Source organism: Dreissena polymorpha, chromosome 2, assembly GCF_020536995.1.
Source record: "Dreissena polymorpha isolate Duluth1 chromosome 2, UMN_Dpol_1.0, whole genome shotgun sequence".
In the NCBI taxonomy this organism is placed as follows: Eukaryota; Metazoa; Mollusca; class Bivalvia; order Myida; family Dreissenidae; genus Dreissena; species Dreissena polymorpha.
Genome location: NC_068356.1, coordinates 21,728,404 through 21,749,825, shown reverse-complemented (window position 1 = coordinate 21,749,825; position 21,422 = coordinate 21,728,404). Strand labels below are relative to the sequence as shown.

Genomic DNA, 21,422 nt, shown 5'->3' with positions numbered 1-21,422 from the left:
TCAACTCCATATCGTCTTTATTTGTTTTCATGAAACTTCCCTTCAAGGCTATTTTTTTAGAAACTCTATACAGAAGGCATAATACAGTACCAACTCAATGTCAAGGTCACACTAAAAGGTCAACAGTGCAGCATTCATGTTGTCTGCTTTTGCTGTCTTCTTCTATACCCTTTGAATAATGTTTATGAAAAATGGATTTCAAAAGATGTTTGTAAGTCATGGAACAATGCCAGTTCAAGGTCAAAATGATCTTGGGTGGGGATAAAGCTGCCTATTGGGCTGCCTTGTTGGAATTGTCTTATGTACAAATATGCATTCGTATTATTATAATAACGGTAATATATATTAATGGGTAATTGGATTGCATGTTGTTGTCTTGTATATACTTGAATATCCATTTTAAACTTTTTATGTAGTGTACACATTTAATAACTTTTGCATTCTACACAAATTTGATACACTAAACACCTTTGAAAAATAAATGTTAAAAAGATTTGATTGTATAAGGAACATTGTCATCCGTCAGGAGGTATGTTTGTCAACAGACCGGTACCATCATAAGAACATAAGTTTTGATCTAGTTTTATTATGGCCAAATGTGCGACTTTAAGAGAGTTCATAAATCAGGAAAACTGGCTGGCCCAGGATGCTAACAGAATGGAAGGGCTATCTAATTCGTAGGAGATATCAAAAAAACAAATGTTCTGAACAAGAATCATGCTGATTTTGCTAAAGTTGTAATGTTAAGACTGTTTCCAAGGTTTCAAAATTCCCGAACAAGGAATCCTGCCAAACCCATTTGCGACCATTGTGCTCATTCCACACGAACCAGTTTCTAACTTGGCTAAGAAATCATCAGTTGTGCATTATATTTAACTTTTGTAGTACTCACAGGTTCTTTATTTGACCTGTTGACATATACTAGTATTTGACCTATTGAAATAGCGTTTGACCTCGTGTGACCGAATTTGAAACAAATTGCTCTTAAGTCAGTCACTCTTCTGGATCCTGCGATAACTTTAAGAGTTCTTAATATTTTGTCAAACTTGAAACATGGATAGATGGCAATATGGAGATTATGCACGTCATTTCATTATGTTCCTACGTCAAGAATTCTGGTTGCAATGGCAACAAATATATCCCGGTGTGACCCAAATTCGACGATATAACGGTTACATAAAGCAATATTTAGCAAATAATGAAAAAACTTATATCACAAAATTATTATTTTTTAACTCGGCTGTAATTCTTTGAAATGATACCAAGACAATATAATCATCCATTTAAATTTAAACCGATAAAAATAGAACATCGTCGAATTTAGGTGTCGTCGAATTTGGGTTATGGTAGGAATAAATCTGACAATGGTGGGGTTTCACCGGTAGGGGACCATATTGCTCGACAATCTCTTGATTTTTATAGAATGATTCCGGTTTCGCTTCGTGTGACCGGTCTTATACTTTTTTGTTTTACACAATAAGGACTATGTTTGAAAGTTAGGCCGGTTTATCTTGTGACCGGATGGACTTCATTCGGGGCATATTATGACCGGTGTGAATATAACGTTGTATACACGTGTAAGATCCGTAAACTGGCTGTCAACATAGGAAAGCGTGTAGCATTGTGAATGACTGGCCCCCTGAATGACTACAATCACAGGTAAAATATATGTTCAATTTTTTTTTATTAAAGCACCATAATTAAAATCCCAGAGACTTTCAATGAGGAATCATTAAATTGTCTACGTGATAAATACCATGATAACCGTATTCAATGACAAAGATTGTCAATGTCAGGGTCACCTAAAGGCGAAAGGTCGTCATCATCAAATATCGTATCGCACGTGCTGTAGGCACAATGCTTATATTATGATTTTAATTCAAATTTTATTTTCTTATTGCTTTTGATTCATAAATGGAATGTCGTGATGTAAGTAAAATATACGTTCTTCTTTTTAAATTTCCACAAATAACCTTTAAAATACATTATTCATTACATAGGGACTGTTAAGTAAAAATATTCTATTATACTACATATATATACAAGGGATGCAACTGTGAAAATTCCTGCACACAACCATGGTGTAAACAATAGCGAAAAATTTGCTTCCAAACGCAATAAAAACACCAATTAAACTGTATTACAACAGCCAAGACATTTATCTTTCAGAAAATAATACACTTGGCAATAAAGTACAAGTTTTTCATTGAACTAAGAGAGAAATTTTAATTCAAAATGCTCAAAAATCCTTACTTGGACACAGGTGTGCACAGCTGAAAACTGAGAATTCTAGAAGTAATTTTCGTATTCCTTTGTTATAAAGCTCTAATGTGAAAATACTGAGCTCAGGCCGGGAATTGAACCCACGACCCCCAGAGTGGTAGTCAGACACTTTAACCACGTCGCTAAAGAGCTAGCCCAACTGCAAGGCTGTTGGAAGTGACCTTATTTTACTACACTCCTCCCCCTTTTAATGTTTCAAGGCCCAGACACGCCCGCTACAGCATGTCTTGCATCCGCATGGCCCTCCCAGAAACCATTAAACAGCTCAGACCCATTCCCGCATTCACAGTTCTTTTTTGCCTCGTCGCCATTAATGTGAAAATACTGAGCTCAAGCCGGGGATTGAACCCACGACCTCCAGAGTGGATTACCAGGACCCGGCTTTGTGTTGACAGATGGGTTTTTATTGTTCTTACTAACAGGAGGATTCGGTAGGCTATCTGCTAGCTCCAGATTACCTTGCAGGGCATTTTTAAGGACCTTCGGCTTTACGGACAGCTGAGTCGCAAATAAACTCTCAAGTTCCGTATTTTTCTCTTTCTTAAGAGATCCAACTTCTGCAGAACTGATCAATTTCTGGACAGGATGGGGCAATTGGAAGCCCGCAATCTCTTTCTCTTTCGTAGGAGATCCAACTTCTGCTAAACTCATCAGTTCCTGGACGGGATGGGGCAACTGGAAACCCACAATCCCTTTCTCTTTCTTAGGAGATACAACTTCTGCTAAACTCATCAGTTTCTGGACGGGATGGGGCAATGTGAAGCCCGCAATCCCTTCCTTGCCATCTTGTTGTTCAACTCCTTTGTGGACAAGATGGGGCAACTGGAAGCCCGCAATCCTTTGCTTGCCGTCTTGTTGTTCACCTTCAGATACAACATTATCATCCGCCGTGTCTTCCTTGCTGAAATCAATCTGACCGAACAAGTCAGAAGTTTCATCATCCAATATCTCGCTCAACATATGCATGTCGAGATAACCATGCTTTTTCCGTTTCCTCACAATGTCGCGTGCCTGCTTTTCAGACACTCCAAGTAAAGCCATTAACTCTTCCACATCCGCAAAATTTATGCTTATTGACATTTTAAAATTTTCACAGTATTGAATAAGATTAATAAAACAATCCTCAATCACACTCAATACCCTTTAATCCTTTTAAATATTTTTATTCAAATGACACAAACAGTAAACAATATCTATGACCTTGATGGTCCACTATACAAATATACATGCACACAATCTATATGACCACTATAACCCACCTTAAATTCCCCAAAAGGTACCCCATAGAGTTGCTTACATGAATTTTATCTCATCCTCGTCGCCATTAATGTGAAAATACTGAGCTCAGGCCGGGGATTGAACCCACGACCTCCAGAGTGGTAGTCAGACACTTAAACCACGTCGCTAAAGAGCTAGCCCAACAGCAAGGCTGTTGGAAGTGACCTTATTTCACTACAGCTCTTTTGCTGGTACATATTCCTTGGATAGTTGTTTTTTTTCATAGTAAAATAAAACATAATTACTATTTAGTGAGCATATTTTGCTAGAAATTCATATCAACCTGCTTCAATTTCACAATGACAATGTTTTACTTTCATTTTGGATAGTTCACATGTATTTCTAACATGCGATTTGATTGGTTGAAATTCCACTGCAGTAATAAATCCAGCCATTCACGTTCCACGTAACATTACCTGACAAATTGCATACAAATCCTTGAAGATAGTAGAAATGTAAACAAATTTAATATTTACGGTGTTTTACATATATGAAGTTACATGCAATTATGGAAGGTGTCTACTTTGATTAATAAAGTGTCTATGGATAATAAAACAAGGTAAAATTTGCTCAACTTCTCTGTATTTATTAAATTATGAAACAAAATGTGTCAAAGTGGGTGTGCACACCTGTGTCGCATTTCGAAAATTTTACCGTTTTTCATTAAACTTTCGTTTCAAACACAACTATGACCACTTTTATTGCTATAAACATAGTTATTATCTGATAGATAAATGTCTGAGCTGTTGTTATACAGTTTTTTTGGTGTAATTATTGCTTTTGAAGCGATTTTTTTGCTATTGTTTAGACCATGATGTTGTGCAGTAAATTTGACAGTTGTATCCCTTGTATATATGTATATAGTATAAAAGAGTATTTTTTACTTAACGATCCCTGTGATTCATTAGAGCTATCTCATTTTGATTATGCCCCCCTTCGAAGAAGAGGGGGTATATTGTTTTGCTCATGTCGGTCCGTCCGTATGTATATCCGTCCACCAGATGGTTTCCAGATGATAACTCAAGAACGCTTAGGTCTTGGATCATGAAACTTCATAGGTACATTGATCATGACTCACAGATGACCCTTTTCAGGTCACTAGGTCGAAGGTCAAGGTCACGGTGACCTGAAATAGTAAAATGGTTTCCGGGTGATAAGTCGAGAATACTTAGGCCTAAGATCATGAAACTTCATAGGTACATTAATCATGACTTGCAGATGACCCCTATTGATTTTCAGGTCACTAGGTCAAAGGTCAAGGTCACAGTTACAAAAAATGTATTCACACAATGGCTGACACTACAACTGACAGCCCATATGGGGGGCATGCATGTTTACAAACAGCCCTTGTTTGAACATGGATGTACAGAGCTCCAGATAAGGGTCGTATTTTCGTAATTACGAATTATTTTCAACTCCGTTACATATTTATTTAAAATATTGTCGTATCATTAAGAATTAAAAAATCAAGTTACGAATATTATTTTAACATCGATTCGTATAGATTTTCATTGAGTTCTTTTCGCGTATTAAAGATCTTTGCGGTGCTTATATAGAATGGTTATCGGGTTTGTTTAACAAAGCGCATTTTTTTCCAATGAAAGCGGTGTATACAGTCTATTTGTCAAAAAACAATGGCGGAGACCGAGAGAGGGTCCTAAAAAAACTGCAAAGCGTCCAAAAACACGCTTTGAACATATTGTACGCAAAGTGAGCCGAAGTTAGATGTTTAGAAAGACATTATAGAAAAGATCTTATACGATGTTGTATGTTCAGTTGCCGACACAGCCGAAAAAGCTAAACAAAAACGCGACACGACGGGTCCAAACTTAAACACACACAAAAAACATTGAACGAGTGGAAGAGACAAGTCCCGTGGCTAATCGTTGAAAAGATTGAAGGGGAGACCCATTTAAATGTGAAATATGTAAAAATTCATCTAAGGCATGCAATCTAAGCACAGTTTGGGCATATGAAGGTATTGGAAAAATAAAATTGTATAATACTGAAAAGACACTGTTGAACTCGTATAAATAACGTTGCTAGTATGTTTATTTGGATTTTTTTGCATGAAAATAACCATTATTATTTATTTTTAGGTCATTTAGAAAAAATAAGAATTATTTTCCGACACTTAGTAGTAACGTTAAAAATAAAATTTCAGAGTTAAGAATTCTTTTTGAAAATCTGGTAGTAATTTAAGAATTTCACAAAACCTTATCTGGAGATCTGATGTATATGTATATTATATATTTATTATATCAACTAGCTTAAGAAAAAGTACATGCAAATACTTAAATTTAATTTAGATGTTAACATAATTAAATGAAACATATTCAGAAATAGAATAGAAAATATAACCTTTAAATGATCACAATCATTTACTAAACACATACTTGAGTTTTTATTGTTATTATAAATAGGAAAAAATCGTTTGGGAACATAAAAAAGACAATAAAAGCAAATGGCCCAACAAGTTGGCCATTGTGCTCCTGTGGGAAAAGTGTCACATAAAAGAACAAATCGCTGGAATGTGACACCTGCAAAACTTCCTTGCCACAGTGACATGTTGTACGCCATTATGGACAGTCAGGTTTTTTTTACCTTATATAACAACAGTGCTTTCCACAGGATTTTTGTCAGGAACCCCGGGGCTGATAGGGGTGGTTCGGGAGGGGTGTCCCCTCCCGACGTTGATTTTTTAAAAATTTAACGTGTCAATTAACGTTCTGTGGTGCATTTTAACTCAAAGAAAAACAGCGTCAAAAGACATCATTTGGTGCGCTATGACTTCAAAAAATCCCCCTGTCATTTAAAAATATATATTTTTTTTTTATTGTTTAATTGTTTTAAAACTTTCCCTTACTGACAGTAAAATCCTGACTCGAACGATTCTCCAATACATCCGTTTCAACCCGACTCTATTACTGCATACTTACTACTATTCAAGATTCTTTTTATTTTCCGATAATCACGTTTATTCCGTTTTTATAAATCACTTTCTGGTAAATATTTACGATAAAAGCTCTCAATTATTTCTTTTGAACAAACCTTGCCATTTTTCTATAGTATCAAATAAATTTTAAGTGACTATTAATAGATTTGATGAAATTTTGCCTCTGAACATGCGTCAATCCTCTGACGTGTTGTGTGCTTGTTAAAACGATACACGCGACGTTGCACATGCTGCATAATTTTTGCGCTTTTTTTAATTGAGAAAAAGATTCGACACAAAATATATTTGCAATACTAATTTGAAGCAAGCATATTTTAACGTTGCGACGTTGCCCGACGTCAATCAAAAATAATGGTCGATAGGTAACCCCGCCCTCATAAGCATTCGCGTAACCGATTGAACGATAAACATCACAGTTTGACGACTGGAAAGTTACGTGATGCATCCTTGTCTGCATTTAAATGACTGTGTAATGTGGCTTATAGAATAATCTATACGCGTATCATGCAATTCTCTTATCAATGCATTATCCATTACCCCATGTGGTGTTTATGGCGATTACTTGTGAAAGTAGGTACCGAGTGCTCTTTTAAAACAGGGAATATTGATACACTGATAGAGAAACTTTTGATTTTTTTTTTACACTCTCCACTTTCTTTCACTGAAAAACACACAGGTTGGAAAATTTCAAGCGCCCCTGGTACTCTGATTTCGAAATTCAAGCGCCCCAGCAAGGGGCGCTTAAATGGCCTGGGAAAAACCTTGAACAGACGCCGAATATCGGCGTCTTCCCCCACCAAACTAGGCTGGTTTTTTCCCCTTTCAGAACTAAAAATTCCCCCTAAAAAAAAAAAAAAATTTATTTTTTATTTTTTTTAATAGATGTGTCTCATGATTATAATATCTCAATTCTATTTCAATTTAATCTTGCAAAACGTAATAAATTATGAAAAAAAACAATGAATATAGTGCAAACATGTACAAATGTATTGTAATAATGAGAGAGTAAGTAAACAAATCCTCCAAAAAGTGGAACGCGGCAAAAATTCCCACGCGCACAATTTTTCTCCAAAGTGGAAAATCCCCACGTCAAATTTCCCCCACATAAGGGCTAAAGGCCCCTTCCCCCACAACCCAAAAAAAAACTTACAGTAGCAAAATTTCCTGGCACTGTATTAAATGTTGTCGGCCAAATCATCACATTCATAAAATTTATTAACATCACATAATTGATTTTGTATTGATAATTTAAATTCTGAAATAAGTTTGTACACATATTAATATAGCATTAATGGAGAAAAATAGAATAGATCAAATGGCCCAAAAAGATAACCATGTTGTTCCTGTTGGAAAAGTGTCACATAGAAGAACAAAGTGCTGGAAAATGTGATAAACATATTAACTCAATCACTATTAATGCAAACCAGGCACTTGGATTTGTTCGCTGCAACTTAAAATTTAGCTCATCAAAAGTTATCATGCTTACAAAGCAATAGCTGAGGCCTAAATTAGATAAGCCACATAAAAAGCTAAAATAAATATGATAGACAATCATGCTATATAAAATTATTCACCATGTAGATGCCATCACTCCTCCTGATAATCTCCTGTAGCTCGCCGATCCAGACTCAGCAGTATTAATTGCTTTCGACAGATGCAAACCTCAAAAGACTCCCTATAAGTTCTCATTCTACCCAAGATCAGTAATCCAATGGAACTCACTACATCCCAACATAAGGAAGCCACAGTAGAAATTTTCAAAACCTTTACTCTTCTTGCTGTCATTGTCCCCTTTAATTCTATCCACCTGTAAATGCAATTATGTAAATAATTTTAAAAGGAGTGCTGTATCAGAAGAAGAAGAAAGCCAAATATTTATAGAATTTTAGGGTCTGGTATGATACTGGGTGTCTTGCTTTGTGCATGCTGACCCCTGTTCAGTTCAGCTCTTAAGTTCTCAGAAGTAGTGAATATTGCAGTAAATTAATTCAATCTGGTTGGACTGAAATATTAACAGAAAAATGCGTTAACTCTTGCAATAGTCTCTGTGACTTAGGGATTATGTACGTTTTTCATAATAGATGGTAATTAAGCATTTTAAACAGATTTTCTAATGAACTTAGAACCAAGCTTGGTGTAATGTTTGTGTTTGATAAATACATGTATACCAGTACTATCAGGGCTGTTAATTCCGTTCGTCAGCTTTTTTATGACACCCCTCTTAGAGAAGTTTTGAGACAATGTGGCATCTTTGCTGTATGGCTATGTCTTGTTTTAATACGCCCGTTTTTCAAAACTTGACGTATTATAGTTTCACCCTCGGCAGGGGGGCGGCGGCGTCCACAGCAGTGTCCGCTCTCTAATTCAAATAGTAATCATCAGATCTTCACCAAACTTGGTCAGAAAGTGTATCTAGACAATATCTAGGTCAAGTTCGAATATGGGTCATGCTGGTTCAAAAACTAGGTCATGGGGTCACTTAGCGAATTTCAGGGGTTTGGCATGGTGTCCGCTCCCTAATTGAAGTAGTTTTCATCAAATCTTCACTAAACTTGACAATATCTAGGTCAAGTTTGAATATGGGTCATGCAGGGTCAAAAACTAGGTCACAGGGTCACTTGGTGCATTTCAAGGATTTAGCATTGTGTCCGCTCTCTAATTGAAGTAGTTGTCATCCGATCCTCACCAAATTTGGTCAGAAGTTGTGTCTGAATGATATCTAGGTCAAGTTTTAATATGGGTCATGCCGGGTCAAAAACTAGGTCACAAGGTCACTTATTGAATTTCAAGCATTGAGCATGGTGTCTGCTCTCTAATTGAAGTAGTTTTCATCGATCTTCACCAAACTTGGTCAGAAGTTGTATCTAGACAATATCTAGGTCAAGTTCGAATATGGGTTATGCCAGGTCAAAATCTAGGTCATGGAGTCACTTAGTGTATGGTGTCCGCTCTCTAATTGATGTACTTTTCATCTGATCCTCACTAAATTTGGTCAGAAGTTGTGTCTAGATGATATGTAGGTCAAGTTCAAATATGCGCTGCTTAATCTTCAAAACTATATCATTTTGCCACTCAAATGGTAAAGTTATCAAGTTGTCCAAAATCTTCAAACAGGCGTATTTTGTGACAGTTTGGCACTCTTGTTTATGTTTATTGTAGCAATAAATTTTGCTGCATTAAGCCTCTGCATTCGTCTTATACTCATTATGCTATGCTAATTATTATGCAATATATAAATATTTGTCAACGGCTTTTGTCATCTTGCAAATTTATTTAATTATCTGCATTCATATCAATTTTTCATCAATTAAACCATACATGCATGGAGGAAAAGAATGATGAAACGGCAAAGTTAAGTTTAAGAGTCTAAAAGATTTTTTTTCAAATTAGTCTTTATTAAGTTGACAGTGCTCCAGCTAGGCCTAAATTGAAGGGCACCCCGCTCTGCCCCTCTGAACCTCCGCCCTGCCCTTCCTAGGGCTCCACTGCCCTTTTTAGCTTGACTATTATATATGAAATATATATAGTGGAGCTATCCTACTTACCCCGTATTCGGCGTTTCCGTTAGTGTTAGCGTGCAACTGTTTAAGTTTTCGTACTACCCCAATTATTATCATTGTCCCTTGACATATTGCTTTCATATTTTGCATACTTGTTAACCAACATGACCCCAACTTATAAACAATGGCAGACAACTCTATCAAGCATTTTGTCATAATTATGGCCCCTTTTCCACTTAGAATATGCAGCAAATGTTAAAGTTTGCGTACTACCCCAAATATTTTCAATGTCCCTTGACATATTGCTTTCATATTTTGCATACTTGTTTACCATCATGACCCCAACCTGTAAACAAGAGCAAACAACTGTATCAAGTATTTTGACAGAATTATTGCCTCTTTTATACTTAGAATATGCATATTATTGATAAATCTATGTTAAACTTTGCGTACTACCCAAATATTTCCTATATCCTTTGACATATTGCTTTTATATTTTGCATACTTGTTAACCAACATGACCCCAACCTATAAACAAGAGCAGACCACTGTATCAAGCATTTTGACATAATTATGGCCCCTTATACACTTAGATAATTGAACATTTTGCTTAAATTGCCATTACTTCTTTATTTATTATCACATTTTATTATTTCTTTGACAAAACAACACTTACCTGAATACCACAATGAATTCCTTCCAAACAATACCCCACGCCCCTACCGAGAATCCCTTTACCCCCCCCCCCCCCCAACCTCCTACCCCCCAATTTTTTTATTTTTTTTTAAACATCATCTCATCAATTACCACACCCCACATTATACCCCCCAACCTACCCCCCAATTTTTTTTTAACATCAACTTATAAATTACCCCACCCCACATTATACCCGCCTCTCACCCCACCCCTACTCCCCCCCTACCCCCCCCCCCCATTTTTTTTTTCCTGTTTTTATTTTTGAAAGACCATCTAATAAATGACCACACCATACATTATACCCCCTCTCAACTCCCCGCCCCACCCCCCCACCCCCTTTAAAGATAATTTATTTTTCCTTTTTTTATTTTTGAAAGATCGTCAATTATTGAATATGAACAATTTCCCCATGATGTCTTACGTTTTACTGTCAAGCACTCGAATAGTCGAACGCGCTGTCCTCTGAAAGCTCTTGTTTACATATGATTATTAATAAATCTCTTATTACATTGTAATTAATTTATTTCTCATTGTAGACATTATAATTTAATGGTTTAATAATAATGGGAATAATAGATTCTAACAATAATTAATAACATAAATAAACATGCAACAGGAGGCATTCCAGAAACGCCAGCGCGCTGGAAAGTGCCCTTTTGACAAAATACTGCGCGTTGGAAGTGCTCTTTTGACAAAAAAGCCCCCCCTGCCCTTTACAAATCCTAGCTGGAGCACTGGTTGATTCATCCATTCAAGAATAATTAATCATATTGAAGTGTTACATGGCAAATTGAAATAGACCATATAGCAGTAAATGAAATTATGTCTTATAGAAAATGCATGTCTTCAGACATTTATGGTTTTTGTGATCTTTTCTTCCATCAAGTGTCATCTGTTAGATGAGCCTTGTCATGCAAAAATGGGTCTTATGCCATCATCTGTGCAGTCTGGTTAGGACCTACCCTGTCTGCTAATGAAACCAGGACACCTTGCTCGACTTGATAGTGGATACACATGAAGGTCTGGAGCTAAGCCGGTAGCATATGCATATGGCATAAGACCAACTTAAGCTCAATGCACATTTACCCTTTCCCTCTAAGAAGCAAAGTGAAAATGGCTATGTGCAAACAGCATAAAACCAGAACAGCCTGCAAGTAACTTGCAGTCTGTTCAGGTTTTATGCTGTTTGCTGCTCATCAGTACCTAATTAGGGTTGGAAATGAAGCCTTTAAAACTTGAATCCAATAAGAAAAGTATGAAATTAAATTTATCTTTCTAAGGGGCTACACATTCCTAAAAATATGTCTCTTAAGTGGTAAACAGTTAAATGTCACAAACATATTATGTTAGTGTATGATACTTAGGGAAGTAAAGTTTGTAACAGAACACCAGTTGTATTATTCTATCTCTATTGTGCTTGCTTTATGAAAGCATGCTTAACATATTTGTTGAGTCTTGCTAAAGAAAAAGAAATGTCAAATTGTTGCTTGTTCATTGGAAAGGCCACTAAACAATCAGTGACAAAAACATGTTAAATGAAAGTATTGAGTGCATAACTGTAATACTTTGCAGATCTTATGGTGGATTTAGTTTATATCGTTAATATAATCAAACTGAAATGTACACAAGAACATGGTAAGAATTATAAACACTTAGAACCTTAAAAAAAATTGTTAAACAAATTAAATAAACATCTCCAGGCTATATCAATGTTGTTTTGAAAAAATGGTTTTGAGTTAGGGAAATAATTTCAAACTCATAAAATATTGTGTTTGCAGTGCTCTTTTGATGTTAAGAGAAAAAGTTTGAGGGGACAGAAATGTTTTATATTTCATGTCATTTAGTACCACATGCTTATATAATAATTCAAATTTACACTTTGCCTTGTTTAATGAACAGGAGATTACAATCAGAAATGTGACATACCTGTCTTTGAATTTCTTTTCACTGTGTGCATGCCCAATTTATGTAATTTAAGCAATCATTACGTCCTCAAGCATGTGATCATTTGAGAAAAAATAACCGCGTGCGAAGCGAAAATAATTGCTTTACAATAATTACACTGCAATACCGTATGTGAGCAAAATTAATTGCTTTAGAAAAATTTTATATTGCAATATGTGTTTCTTTGCCTGTCTGTGATTTTAATGTAAGGGCAGAACTTACAATTCACTGGTTAACATCAATTTAGTACACAAGCTTGTCACTGTAATTTTGCAAAGGCATGTTTATTCTGTACATCTATTAATGTACCTTCAAATATTGTTTTGTTGGTGCTTGCAATCACAAATATTTGTTCAATATTTAATGAATGTAAAACCTATTTATTTTTACTATTATTTTTTAAATTGGGAACTGATATAAATATCTTAAGCATGGCCTTAAATGACAAAGTTCTTTGATTTCATAACAGATTGTGATTGATTGTTGTAGTGGCAGGGTTAGTGGGCTTCATGGAAGGATTCAGCACATTTGGTGGTCGTGTATAAGTGATGCACCTGTCAACCATGACAGCTTGTGACGGCCTGGATTCTCTGATCATCGGAGCACTATGGATGTATCACCGTGTATTCTGTTTATTTGTAAGCATATTTTTATTTGATTTATCTGATTTTAACATTTTAAGGCTTTGTTTCTTTCAAGACTCCCATGAAGAATCTTTAAATATTTAACTTTTAATTAGTTTTTTTTATGCCTCTGTATGGGCAGCATATTGTGTCTGTCGAATTATTGATATGGAATTAAAACAATATTTGTTTATATTTATAATTGTTATTCTAACTTTGCAATAATAATATTTATGTAGACGATTTTGTGCCCAATTCATATGGTCTATACCCTATGAAGGATTTTCACTGGACTTGGTTCAAAAGTTTATTTAATTGTGATTATGTGCAAGAGCCATGTGTCTGTCATAGCAGCTATGGGTGAAGATCACACTTTAAGGTCAAGTGTTTGAGCTAACCTTAGTATGAGTATTTGTGTGTCCATCAATATCATTATAAATCTAGACTAAATTTTGATGAAACTTTGCTCAAATGTTAATTGAAACAATACGCAGGGGGCATGTGTCAGTCACACCTGCTGAAGCTCACGGTAAAACATTTCAGCTTTCATTTCCATGTCAGCACCATATCTACTAAGCCCTTCAAAATGTTTCATGTAACCAGGCACAAATGTCTAGTTCATGTAGATGGCAAGCAGATGGCCTGAGTAAGTTAGAAAGCCTAAAGGTCATACTTTAATGACAAATGGATGATTCTTTGATGCTCCTTAACCCTTTGAAGGATTTTCATGCAGTTTACATTAACATCATGATACCATGTGCAGAATGTGTGAGTCAGTCATGTCAGTAAAGGTCATACTAAAAATGATCATGGGGAGTAGAGATATTACTGTCTCTTGAATTGCATTGTTTACATAATAATATACTTGTCTTTTTAAATGCCAGTAGTTGATGGTTACTCTTATTACAAAGTGTACAATCAATTACAAAAAATATGTAGTTGATTTGACAATCTCAATATTTTTACAGATACTGACTTGCATTTTCTTGCTGATAACAAGTTTTTTCATAAATATATTTTGTCAGAACATAAAAATAGCAACCTTTAAATATGGTAAAATATTGTGCACTCAGCTGTGCCCAGTAGAGACACAATAAGAACATAACTGTCATGTACTAGTATTACATTTGTTATTGCAAGAACCATAGGCTATGGTAACCATGGATATGACATTTATGTGATGTTTTCCATGTGTTTCTTTCACTTATTTGGCAGGTTTGACCACATGCATATTTGACTTGTTTACGATGGCTGACCAGTTCATGGGAGGGGTCAGTGGCTCAAGAGAAATGAGCACTGGTCAAGATCAGCTGGACGGGTATTGCAATCAGCCTGAATTGGTGACTGGACATGAAGGTGATTATAAGTCTTGGTTGTCAAGAAGATTTTGTCTCATGATCAAGTTACCTTCAAACATTGATGATAAGTATTAAGCTTAATAAGTTATGAAAATTCTTAAGTCAATACTATGCACCATTTCTTTGGTGTCTGTAATTAAAATAGAGTTTTAATTGAAATGTCATTCCTGTCCACAGGCTCAGAGTAATTATGTAATGATAGGTCACTTTAATTGCCTTTGGTCTTACCTAAAAGTAATCAGAATTCTACCCTTTTTTGTACTTTGTAAATGCAGGTTAAGGTTATGTGCAAGAAAATCTTATTTCATTATTCGGTTTTTAAGAAACATAATAAATATGTATGCTTCAGGTGAGTCATTTCCAGGCTACAGTCTGCGAATGGTACAAGTTCTTATGTCGCCAGGTCAGTCTGACATCTCACACGTCATGAAACACACCAGCCACATTCCACCCAGCATGTCATGTGACCCTTCTGTCATGGGAACGATGCAATCTGACCAGTTAGCAAGCCTGAAGCAGTCTGTCGTGGAACATGCCAACCTTGGTCGCAGTCACCCAGACCTGAAAAGGTTCTTGCCAACTTTCACTGGGACCTGTGCTCGAAACCATCTCTCACCACACGGTTTCCTGCAACTTGTCTCAATCGGCAACCACTTTAAAGAGTCTTATCTAAACAAATTGGAACACAAGAGGATGAAGCCTGTGTATTCCAGTTTACATGTAGAGACCATTGAATCAAGTGCGGCATATCAGAGTGTTCTAGGTTTGCTTCATGGAATGGTACTTAAGAATCAATTTAATAAAATGAAAATACAAAAAATCACAAGACAAATGTGTGACGCCTATGACGCCAAACTCCCATCATGTTCCTGTGGCCGCATTCGTGATCTCTCCCCATTCTTTACCCAGGCCATTGCAACAGGAAGGCATGCGTTCAAAAATACTTCACCACATGACCTAGAAACACTGTTCAAAACACACTTGAACAGCACTTGGTTTGATACACACTTGAACAGCACTTGGTTAGATACTACAAGCCTTCAACTATTCCGTGTAGCAATGCAATACCAGTGTCCGGCTGACAAAGCTCATTGCCAGGATTGGAGCCTCTGTAACATGTTCACCAGGGAAATTCTACACAATCTGTACAACCTGTCAGCAGACTACCTCTACAGCTTGTACACTGACCCTATATACCAGTCGCTTGCCAGACTGAAGGCGTATCCGTTTCTACAGCAAGTTGTCAATCGAGCCACTGGGCCCTCTACAAACCAGTCCATGTTTGTTACCTTTGGAGACCTGAACATCCTGCAACATGTGCGAACCAGTCTGTCTTATATCAAGAGGGAAAGCCCCAAATTAGCGTCAAGGTAGGAATGGTTGATTATTTTCAACCATATAGAAAATCAAACTTTTGCACTTTAATTTATTTTCATACTATTCAATTACTTTAAAGTTTTAAACGTGTTCACTGATGTTATGCAACAAAAATTATTTAACTTACATTTATGTAGTAAGTGAAATTTGTAGGCGTTGTTAAATGTTAAGAGTAGTATGTTCTAATGACCCCCAGAACTTACAGATGTTGTGAGGAATATTGTGATTGGCCTGTCCGTTATTTTTAACCAGGTTTTCCGAAGGAAAAAACTGGTTATTAGATTGGCGAATGCGGGCGGGCTGGCTGGCGGGCTGGCTGGCTGGCTGGCGGGCTGGCGGAATAAGCTTGTCCGGGCCATAACTATGTCGTTCATTGTCAGATTTTAAAATCATTTGGCACATTTGTTCACCATCATTGGACGGTGTGTCGCGCGAAATAATTACGTCGATATCTCCAAGGTCAAGGTCACACTTTGAGTTCAAAGGTCAAAAATGGCCATAAATGAGCTTGTCCGAGCCATAACTATGTCGTTCATCGTCAGATTTTAAAATCATTTGGCACATTTGTTCACCATCATTGGACGGTGTGTCGCGCGAAATAATTACGTCGATATCTCCAAGGTCAAGGTCACACTTTGAGTTCAAAGGTCAAAAATGGCCATAAATGAGCTTGTCCTGGCCATAACTATGTCATTCATTGTGAGATTTTAAAATTATTTGGCACATTTGTTCACCATCATGGGACGGTGTGTCCCACGAAAGAATCACGTCAATATCTCCAATGTCAAGGTCGCCACGACTAAAAATAGATTTAAAAAAAAAAAAAAAACTTACAAAGGGGGTTAATTTTTTTTGGTCATTTCAAAAGTTCAGTTTGAGTTTTCTCCCTTTATCAGATTTTTTTTTCACAATGAAAACCTGGTTTTGTGACAATTTTGTCCCTTGTTTTGTTCTTCTGTCCATAGAAGGTTATGTAAAAATGGCACATTTTGTATAACCTCAATAAGGCATCCTACACTATTTTGAGGCTTAAATAAATGACGAACACCATTCCATTACACATACATTTCACTTGACTTTATTTTTGCCTTCACATTAACCTACTCTTAAGTACTTTTTGACTTGGCCTTAATCAGAAGTCTGATTGCTTGGTAAACTCAACATCGCACAGTTTGTGTAACATTAGTTACGCTTCATACACAACTTTAGATGCTTGCATTATGGTGTACATGTATTTCCACACTATCAACACAACCATATCATTAGACCTCATTTTGCAAGTTGAATTTTACCTTGACCATTGAATGACCTTTACTCTCAATGTCAAATTATTAAATTTTGTTAAAATTGCCATAACTTCTTTATTTATGATTAGATTTGATTGATACTTTGACAAAACAACATTTACCTGACATACCATAATAGACTCCACCCAAACCATCCCCCATGCCCCCTCCCCCCTGAATCCCCCCCCCCCCCCCCCCTCTTTTTTTTGAAAGATCTAATAAATGACCACCACACCCTCACACTATACCCCGCCCCAACATCCCCCCCCCAACATGGTTTTTTATGCCCCCCTTCGAAGAAGAGGGGGTATATTGTTTTGCACATGTCGGTAGGTCGGTCGGTCCGTCCGTCCGTCCACCAGATGGTTTCCGGATGATAACTCAAGAACGCTTACGCCTAGGATCACGAAACTTCATAGGTACATTGATCATGACTCGCAGATGACCCCTATTGATTTTCAGGTCACTAGGTCAAAGGTCAAGGTCACAGTGTCCCGAAATAGTAAAATGGTTTCCGTATGATAACTCAAGAATGCTTATGCCTATGATCATGAAATTTCATAGGTAAATTGATCATGACTCACAGATGACCCCTATAGATTTTCAGGTCACTAGGTCAAAGGTTATGGTCACGGTGACCCGAAATAGTAAAATGGTTTCCGGATGATAACTCAAGAACGCTTATGCCTAGGATCATGAAACTTTATAGGTACATTTATCATGACTTGCAGATGACCCCTATTGATTATCAGGTCACACGGTCAAAGGTCAAGGTCATTTGAAAAAAAAGTTATGAGCTATTGTCATGACCTTGGCATCGGCGTCTGGTTAAGTTTTGTGTTTAGGTCCACTTTTCTCATAAAGTTTCAAAGCTATTGCATTCAAACTTGGTACACTTACTTACTATCATGAGGGGACTGGGCAGGCAAAGTTAGATAACTCTGGCGTGCATTTCGACAGAATTATTTGCCCTTTTTATACTTAAAGTAATTGAAAATTTGGTTAAGAAAAAAGTATACTTTTTGCGATTGGGAATATAGCCAAATTTCGGCTATAAAATCGGGCCAAAAAAAAACTCTGCCTAGCATCATGAAACTTCAAAGGTACATTGATCATGACTGGCAGATGACCCCTATTGATTTTCAGGTCACTAGGTCAAAGGTCAAGGACACCTAGACTTGAAACTGTAAAATGGTTTCCAGGTGATAACTCAAGAATACTTAGGCCTAGAATCATGAAACTTCATAGGTACATTTATCATGACTTGCAGATGATCACTATTGATTTTTTACTATATAGCCTTGCATCATGCATAGATTAGTGTACAAGTAGTACTGCTTTGTTAGTTGTTAAATATTATATGTTAAAGAATAAAAGAAACATTAAACGGGTGGATTTGGTCAGCTGTATCTGGAGGAGGACGCTGAATATGTCCCGAAATTAGTCAGTGAAAACCAAGATTTGGTCAGGGAAAAGTCAGTGAAAAGTCAGGGAATTTTATTTCATCAGGTTGGTGGCAACCCTGATAAACTACATAGCAACTTCATATTTGGCTTACTGGGGGAAGTTGTGTCTAGATTATTTGTAGGTCAAGTTGGAATATGGGTCATGCCGGGTCAAAAACGAGGTCACAAGATTACTTAGTGCATTTCAAGCATTTAGCATGGTGTCTGCTCTCTAATTGAAGAAGTTTTCATCTGATCTTCACCGAATTTAGTCAGATGTTACGTCTAAATGATATCTAGGTCAAGTTCTAATATGGGTCATGCCTGGTCAATAACTAGGTCTCGAGGTCACTTAGTGCATTTCAAGCATTGAGCATGGTGTCCAAAACCTTCGAACGGGCGTATCTTGTGACAGTTTGGCACTCTTGTTTTAAATTGATATTATGAAAAAAAATTATGATATATGTCAAGAAAGCTAAACATTTGCAGGTGTATATGTTAAAGTAATTGTGGTAGCTAAATTATAATTTCACAATTGTAGTTCAGGTGTTTTTTTAATGAAAATCGTGAAAGCTGCATGAGTACTGTAACATGTACAACAACCTAATTATATAAATGTTGTTGTTTTTTTTCAGGCTGATATTTGAGATATTTCAAAAGAATAATGGCCAGAAAGCTGGTGGTGAATTGTTCTTTAGAATCCTCAACGACGGCGAAGAAATCTCAAATCTCATTCAAGGCTGCAGCAAAGCGATCAAACTGTGTCCACTGCGCAATCTGATTTCCATGGTATCTGATTTCAGAAAAGATTTTCTACATCAGTGCTTTCAGTTTTCACTTTAAATGTTCAGTGTTTATTTTTAATTCTGCCCCTTCCATCTATTGATGCAAGAGAGGCAATTTCATGTCCATCTGTATGATGTTTACCATACTGTTCGTTTTTTTCTAGCACCAACATAGGTAGCTACAACACTTAGATATTATACAAGTGCTGCTTATTACTATTTATTACTCCTGGGAAGTCAAGTCTCCACTATATCACTTACTGGTAACTCCCCTAGGGAAGTGCTGTACCCCCAATACCTTGCACCGTTAATTCCCTTAAGGTTGTCTGGTATCCAATATATCACACACCGGTAACTCCCCTAAGGTAGTCTGGTATCCAATATATCACTTTCAGGTATCTCCCCTAAATTAGTCTGGTATCCAATATATCACTTACCGCTAACTCCCCTAAGGTAGTCTGGTATCCAATACATGTGTATATATAACTTTTCCAGTAACTCACCTAAGGAAGTATGTTATCCAACATATCACTTACCGGTAACTCCCCTAAAGTAGTTTCATATCCAATACATCACTTACCGGTAACTCCCCTAAGGTCATCTGTTATCAAATATATATCACTTACTGGTAACACAAATTAGGTTGTCTGGTATCCCATATATTAATTGCCAGTGACTCCTGTAAATTAGTCTGTTATCCAATATATCACTTACCGGTAACTCCCCTAAATAAGTCTGTTATCCAATGTATCAGTTACCTGTAACTCCCCTAAATTAGTCTGTTATCCAATATATCACTTACCGGTAACCCCTAAATTAGTCTAGTATCCAATATATCACTTACCAGTAACTCAACTAAGGTAGTCTTGTATCCAATATATCAGTTACTGGTAACACCCCTGAAGTAGTTTCATATCCAATACCGGTATATCACTTACCGGTAACTCCCCTGACGTAGTATGGTATCCAATGTATCGCGTTCTTGTTACTCCCCTAAGGTAGTCTGGTATCCAAAATATCATTTACGGGTAACTTCCCTCAGCTTGTCCAAATTCCTTTACACCACTTACCTCTTTTTAGAACAATTCGATATAGGAAGAGGTATGATTATTTAGCTGTGTATGGAGTTGTGAAAATTTACCTTTGCTATGACTGTTTTTAAAGATAACATACTGTTTTTTTACTAGGTATTATTTAAAAACATGTACTATACATTTGTGATGTTAAAAGAAGTTAATTAACTTGTTTTAAGGAATGTTTGACCCAGTCAAAGTGTTAATTGTAATTTCAAAAAGTATTATTAGCTCGGCTGTTTTTCGGAGAAAACCCAAGGTATTGTCATAGCAAGCTCGTCGTACGCCGTAGGCGTCGTGCTAAAATCTTAACATTGGCTCTAAAATCAAAGTGCTTCCACCTACAACATTGAAACTTCATATGTAGATGCACCTTGATGAGTTCTACACGCCACACCCATTTTTGGGTCACTAGGTCAAAGGTCAAGGTCACTGTGATCTCTAATATAAAAGTTCAACATAGGCTCTTAAGTCAAAGTGCTTCCACCTACAACTTTGAAACTTCATATGTAGATGCACCTTGATGAGTTCTACGCGCCACACCCATTTTTGGGTCACTAGGTCAAAGGTCAAGGTCACTGTGACCTCTAATATAAAACTTTCTGACAAGCTTTCGCAGCTGAGCTTTGCACCCGTTATGCAGTGATCTTGTGTTTTTTTGCATTTGTACAAATAAATACATAGGCTTTCATTGTTTTTAGTACAATTACATTGAGACGTTTGCTGTGAAACTAGTATTGATAGATTTATTATGTTGTAGCGAGTTAACTGTATTTTTTTAGATAATTGTGTTTTGTGTTCATTCCATTAAAAGGAAC

At 36.5% G+C, this 21,422-nt stretch overlaps 1 protein-coding gene across 1 annotated transcript; it reads left to right on the top strand.

The window, feature by feature from the left end:
- Positions 1–1,338: 1,338 nt before the first annotated feature.
- On the top strand, positions 1,339–19,944 carry LOC127869581 (uncharacterized). The gene is made up of 6 exons (XM_052412235.1): positions 1,339–1,659; positions 13,147–13,295; positions 14,496–14,636; positions 14,988–16,008; positions 19,382–19,535; positions 19,927–19,944. The coding sequence occupies exons 2-6, from the start codon at positions 13,265–13,267 to the stop codon at positions 19,942–19,944; spliced, it is 1,365 nt and encodes a 454-aa protein (XP_052268195.1). The 5' UTR covers positions 1,339–1,659; positions 13,147–13,264.
- Positions 19,945–21,422: the final 1,478 nt, after the last annotated feature.

Coding starts and splice junctions, on each gene's coding strand:
- LOC127869581 (XM_052412235.1), top strand. CDS start 13,265: ATGGATGTATCACCGTGTATTCTGTTTATTT. Junction 13,296..14,495: donor ACCGTGTATTCTGTTTATTT/GTAAGCATATTT, acceptor CTTATTTGGCAG/GTTTGACCACATGCATATTT. Junction 16,009..19,381: donor AGCCCCAAATTAGCGTCAAG/GTAGGAATGGTT, acceptor GTTTTTTTTCAG/GCTGATATTTGAGATATTTC.